This window comes from Chrysochloris asiatica, unplaced genomic scaffold (genome assembly GCF_000296735.1).
Source record: "Chrysochloris asiatica unplaced genomic scaffold, ChrAsi1.0 scaffold00018, whole genome shotgun sequence".
NCBI lineage: Eukaryota > Metazoa > Chordata > Mammalia > Afrosoricida > Chrysochloridae > Chrysochloris > Chrysochloris asiatica.
In genome coordinates, this window is record NW_006408536.1 from 13,005,564 (window position 1) to 13,011,990 (window position 6,427).

The 6,427-nt window shown below is 37.8% G+C and overlaps 1 protein-coding gene across 3 annotated transcripts in view; it reads right to left on the reverse strand.

Annotated features, from left to right (window-relative positions):
* CNKSR2 (connector enhancer of kinase suppressor of Ras 2) overlaps window positions 1-6,427 on the reverse strand; it is a 427,386-nt gene that overhangs the window by 294,940 nt on the left and 126,019 nt on the right. For all 3 annotated transcript variants that reach the window (XM_006835578.1, XM_006835579.1, XM_006835580.1), the window contains exon 4: window positions 5,383-5,470. In XM_006835578.1, the coding sequence (XP_006835641.1) occupies window positions 5,383-5,470 (88 nt within the window). The remainder of the gene's footprint in view (window positions 1-5,382; window positions 5,471-6,427) is intronic.

Here is a 6,427-nt window from a genome sequence, read left to right on the forward strand (position 1 = left end):
CCAGCATTTATTGTCCTCTACGTTTTTGATCTTTGCTGTTATTGCTGGTGTGAGATGATATCTCATTGTTGTTTTGATTTGCATCTCTCTAATGGCTAGTGATCGTGATTTGCATCTCTCTAATGGCCAGTGTTGGCTGCCAGGATCTCTGCCTTGGCAAAGTGTTTGTTCATGTCCTGTGCCCATTTTTTAATTGGATTATTTGTTTTTTTTCTTGTAGAGGTGTTGTAGTTTACACTGCTGGACAACCAGGTCTCACCCGGGTTCACAGGAGTCTATTGAACATTGTAGGGCTTAGCTCGCATCTTCATTGCTGTTTTTTCCTCACTTCCCCTTATCGGTGATGAATGTGGTCACCAATCAGAGTGCATGTCTGTTCGTATTGAGTCTTAGTCTTGGAACGGGGTTTGTCCTGAGGGGTTGTCTGTATATATGGAGGTTTACTTCCTTCTTGCCAATTTGGATGCCTTTCATTTCCGTCTTGCCATATAGCTCTTGCTAAGACTTCTAGCACAATGTTGAATAGGAGTGGTGACAAAGGGCATCCTTGTCTGATTCCTATTCGCAGAGGGAAGACTTTCAGTTTCTCTTCATTGAGAGTAATGTAGGCTGTTGGTTTTGTATATATGCTCTTAATTATGTTGCACTTTCCATCTCTCAACTGGTGCATTTAATTCATTTACATTCAGTGTAATTATTGATAGATATGAATTAATTGCTGCCATTATTTTTGTGTGTGTGTGTGTGGGTTGCTGCTTTCTTTGTTCTGAGTGTCTTTCTGTGATGAGTGCATGGTTTTTGTGTTTTTTTCTTGTGAGTTTCCTCATAGTCTTAATGTTTCCATGTTTTTCTTGGATTTTTATTTTCTTGGTATGTTTTGAAGTGTTAATGTTCTTTGGGGTCACCTTATAGTCCATTACTTTTCCCTCCATTTACTGCAGTCTATCTTATCCTGTAATCTATCTGACCTTCTCACCATCTGGATCGCTGTTCCTATGTGTTTACCTTCTTTCACATTGTAATTGTTTTGATCATAGACTTACCTCCCAGATTCTCTGAGTTTGTTCTTATAGCTTTGTTCTGTTCTCGACTTTTCCATCTGTCAATTTAGTTCTGGGAGGTGCTACCATGTATGTAAATCTGATTGTTGTCTGTTCTTATTGGTTCTCAGTCCACAGAACTCCCTTTAGGATGTTTTGTAGTTCAGGGTTGACTTTGGCAAAGTCGCTTAGCTTTGGTTCATCCTGGAATGTTTTGATTTCACTGTTGTATTTGCTTGATAGCTTTGCTGGATAAAGGATTCTTGATTGGCAGTTTTTTCTCCCCATTGCCTTCTTGCCTGCATAGTCTCTTATGAGAGATCTGAGCTTAATCTGACTTGATTGCTTTTGTATGTAACAGTTCTCTTTTCCCTAGCTGCTTCCAGGATTGTATCCTTATCTTTGATTTTGAGAGCTTGATTATGATACATCTCAGTGATTTTCTTTTGGGGTCTATCCTTCCTGGGGTTCGTTGAGCTTATTGAATGCTTACTTTTTCACTTTTCAGGATGTTAGAGAAATTTTCTTGCAGAAGGTCTTCAAGTATCTCTTCTGTGGACGTGTGTGAGTCTTCCTGTTCCATGATGCCAATAATTCTTAAGTTGTTCATGCTGTCCAACAAGAAACTTAGACCGTCTTCGGATTTTTTAAATCCTTTTTTTCCTGCTTGTTCTTCTATCTTAGTGGTATTGAGAGATTTGTCTTCCAGATCACTAGTTCTGCCTTCCATCTCTTCAATTCTACTCCTTTGCCCTTTCAGTGTATTGTCTATTTCTGATATTCTATTATTAATCATTTGAACCTTTTTCTTTAGGTTTTGACTTGTTTCCAATGTTGTATCTTATTTGATTGTTCTGGTAGTGCTTTCCTGACTTCTTTCTTATCTTTCTCAACTCCACTGTAAAGTTTTTTGAAACATTTTATAATCATTTTTTCTGACTTCCTTCTCAGGCATTTCCAAGGCCTGCCCTCCTTCCAGAATGGAGGCCAGGTCTACCTCTAGGTCATTTGTCTCAGACATTTTATCTTGTTTCTAGACATGTGCTGAAATGGTCATCTGTTTTTGTTTATTGGACATGTTTAGCTGTGGCCTTAATACTTAATTGAGTGTGTGTTTTGGTATTTTTTTATGCTTTCTGATTGCCTCCAGGTAGATGCAATCAGGAGGTGGGCTTCCCTTTTCACTCTTCTTATTGCTTAACACAGAGTAGCTTTCACAGGTGTTGTCTGCCTCCCTGGTGTATGGTAGTTGGTATTGTTTCTTGCCTGGATTGTGGGGCTTTTTAGGGTGTGATTGTAGTTTGAATATATGGCAACAATTGCTGTCTCTTCTTGGCTAGTTTGGGGAGAGAAAGAGCCCCCTATAGGTAAAAGGGGAAGCAAAACCAAAATATAACAGAACAACAACAACAACAACAACAAAACCAGCAACAGCAAAAAAGCAAGGAAAAAAAAAAAACACACCCAAAAAACAAAACAAAACAAAACAGAAAACCCAGACTGGATACTGTACTCGGTAATTGCAGAAACAGTAGAGGGGAGAGAGCAGAAAAAGAAAAAAAAAATTGTAGCCTAATATGAGTATGACTTTAATATCCTCTTTCAGCTTCTTGCTTCAAAGCCGTCTGATAAATTTCAAGATGCCACTGTTGTTTGTTATGCTGTACCTCAGGATTTAATTGTCTGCCTTTTTTGTTTTTAAACTCTCTCCATCTCCACATCCCCTGTTTTGGCCTTTTCTGTATTAATAAACAGTTCAAGGCCGGGTGTGGTCGTTTTCAGCTGCCTGGCCCTTTAAATGCTGAGGGTATCTGTGCACATGTATGGCAGAAGAACCCACCAGTGGTGGGGGTGGGGGTGGGGGTGTCCAATCACTCAGGCACCCCCTCTAGACACCAGAATGGAGGTGCACAGATAGTGTGGGGCCAATGAACACATACAAAAAAAAAAAAAATCGGAACAAAGCAAACTCAACCGGTATATTGTCCACCTTTACTCCCAGGTTCCCATGGCATTATTCCATGGTGTGTCTGCTCCCTGCTTGGTCTTGCTGTTTGGTCTCACCCAAGTTGTCGGCTCTGGGCCACTGAGCCCAGCAGATTCTAAAGTATGATATTTCTTACTTCTGCTACAAGTTCCACTAGCTATAAGCCTTCAAACTTTTAAAAAATATTCCTACCTATGTAGTTCAGAGTTTTGGAGTTCTTCCTGAACCTGCTTCATCTGGTATTCTGTAGTATTGCTGAGGAAGATCTTCACTGCACCTCTATCCTATCTGCCATCAAGCCCCACCCTCTCCTCCCTCTGTTTTTGCAAATAAAGTTTTTCATTTAAACATTGTCATGGCTGTTTTTGTGAGGTAATAGCAGAGCCGAGTAACAGTAACAGAGACCAAATGGCTAAGAAAATTTTAAATATTTACTATCTGAACCTTTACATAAGTTTGTTAACATTTGTTCTAAAATACCACTCTTTCCCCTATTATTCACTGGGATATAAGAAATTCAAAAATGAAAGTTACTGATACCAAATATAAAGACATGTAATGAGACTTTTAGGGCACTTGAAAGCTCATATGTTCACCATCTTCATGCATGTATTTTTACCTATCAGTTGCTAACTTTCTCATTGCCATGATATAATTTGACTGAATCCCTGATGCGTTTCACAATTAAATGTTACCAAGTAATTCTCCTTTATATAATGAAAAACATCTTAAAAACCTGCAGTTTCAGATACATGAGTACAACAGAAATTACACTGAAAAATTAAAATCTGTGTTGATTAAATTTCTTATTTCTTTGAGAAACTACAGGCAATATCAATAATAATCATCTGTGGTAATGAAGGACAGGGAAAGAGGGATAAATTCAATCACCGACTTCCCTAATCTATCTAATATTCCATATCATGTTTTATCCTCTGCATCACTGAACAGGTCAAAAACAAAAGACATTCTGTGAAAGCAGCAGCAACAGTTATATAATGTTTACATAGAGTGATGGTGCAGGCTTTAGACCTCACAGATGTCTTTTGTTATTGATTTAAATAAATTATTACATGATAAATAATAATGAGGAACCTTGGTTCAGTGGTGAAAGCATTCAGCTGTAAATAGAAAGATTGGTGGTTCAACCCTACCAGCCACTCTGTGAGAGAAAGGTGTGGCAGTGTGTAAGGATTTATACAAGTAGCCTTGGAAACCCTATATAGGGCAATTCTACTCTATTCTATAGGGTTATTATCAGTCAGAATCAACTCCATGGCAGCAGGTTTGGTTTGGTTTATGTATTTTGAATTTAACCTAGACTCTATTACTCCAGTTTATCTTATATCAGGCATTTGACTTAGAGCTCTGTGACTTAGGCAATACCCAAAGTGGGAAAGTAGTTCATGTAATTAGGTCACTGTTAAAAGCTATTATGTATATATTGTATGTGTACATTTATAAATGAAACTAATAGTTTCACTAATAAGAAATTAATAGTGTCCTTTGGCAAGAGTTAACTGCTCAACTGCAAAATTGGTGGTTCAAACCTACCAGCCACTCTATGGTAGAAAGATGAGGCTGTCTAGTCTTATAAATATTTACAGTCTTACAAATGCTAAGAAGCAGTTCTACTCTGTCCAACAGGGTCACTGTGAGTTAAAATAGACTCGATAGTAGAGCAAAAGTCTCAGATTGTTATTTGAATGACATATTTACTTTTGTGAAAGGCAATATAGCTTATCTATCTCCAAAGAAAGTGTGAAACTAATAGACATGATCTTATAATAATGATGTCTTTAGAGGTTCAGGTACTTCTACTTCTTCCATTTATTGGGCTATGTGCAACATTTCCCAATAAATAATTACATATTTCGTTTCTTTCGAAACGAAAGAGAATGAATGAGAAACTTCCAAACCAGTATCTTATACACTAATTATAAAATGGAATACTTCTTGTTGTTGAGATATGAAATATATCATTGGAGAAAACGCTACTCTACATGGAGTCCTAGTGTGCACTGTAGGATAAAACACTGGACTGTAAGATCAGTTTGAACCACAAGGTGGGTGGTTCAAGCTCACCAGCTACTCTTTGGAAATCCTATACAAGGTCACTATAAGTTGGAATAGATTCAAAGGTACTTAACAACAACATACCCTACACTGGAATCCAGGTGTGTCACTATAGGATGAGCAATGGTCTACTTGCCACAAAGTTGGCAGTTCCAACCCATCAGTCACTCCTTGGAAACCCTAAACAGGGTCATTATTAGTTAGAAGCAACTTGATGGCATGTAAAAACAACAACATACCCTACATTAATACAGTAATAAAAAGTTTGTGAACTAATACCTGTTGCACGATTGTTGTTAATTCCAAGCAGAGTTGTATGACATTATTCCTTGTAACCGAATAGTCTGTCACAGCAGCAAAAGGTGATCTATAAAGGGAAAAGGAAAACTAGCATTAATAGGAACAGAACTTGAAAAGTCCCAAAATACAAGAGTCTAGAATAAGATTTTGAATACTATGAAATGTATTCTGATGGTTACATGCTGATAAAATGTGTAACATTATTTTTTTAATGAGAGTAATGCTTGGAAGAGAATTAAATTTAGGAAACAATGTTTACTTTTCATCAAACTTATTTCTTTAATTTCTTAATATTGAGAGTTCTTTGGTACTATTTTCAAGATGAGGCTGACTGTTCCTGTAAAGATTCACAGCCTCAGAAATCTTATACAAGGTCGATATGAGTTGGAAGCAACTCAATAGCAGTGGGTTTTACTATATCTAAAACAAAAACAAAAAAGAGATTATTTTACAAAAAAAAAATAGATAAAATTTACCTTCAAATAAGCTAAGATTTTGTACATAATTATCTTCCTGTAAGATGCAGCTAAGGAGCTCTGGTAGTGTAGTGGTTACGAATCGGGCTGCGAACCGCAAGGTCAGCAGTTCGAAACTACCAGCTGCTCCGTGGAAGAAAGATGAGGCATTCTGCTCCCGTAAAGATTAACAGCCTTGGAAACCCTGTGCAGGGTCACTATGAGTCGGAACTGACTCCACGGCACATAACAACAACAACAACAACCAAGATGCAGCTAATGTACTCAGTTGCTAACCAAGAGGTTGGAAGATTGAATGGATCCAAAGGTGCCTCAAAAGAAAGGTCTGGAGATTTACTTCTGAAAAATCAGTCTGCAAATGCTATGGAGCATAGTTCTACTATGATACTTATGGGGTCACCGGGAATCAGTTTGCCTGACAGCAACTGTTCATTTTTTATCTTCTTGAAATATTAACAATTATGTTGTTGTTGTCAGGTGCCATCGAGTCAGAACCGACTCATAGCGACCCCATGCACAGCAGAAGGAAACAATGTCCAATCCTGGGC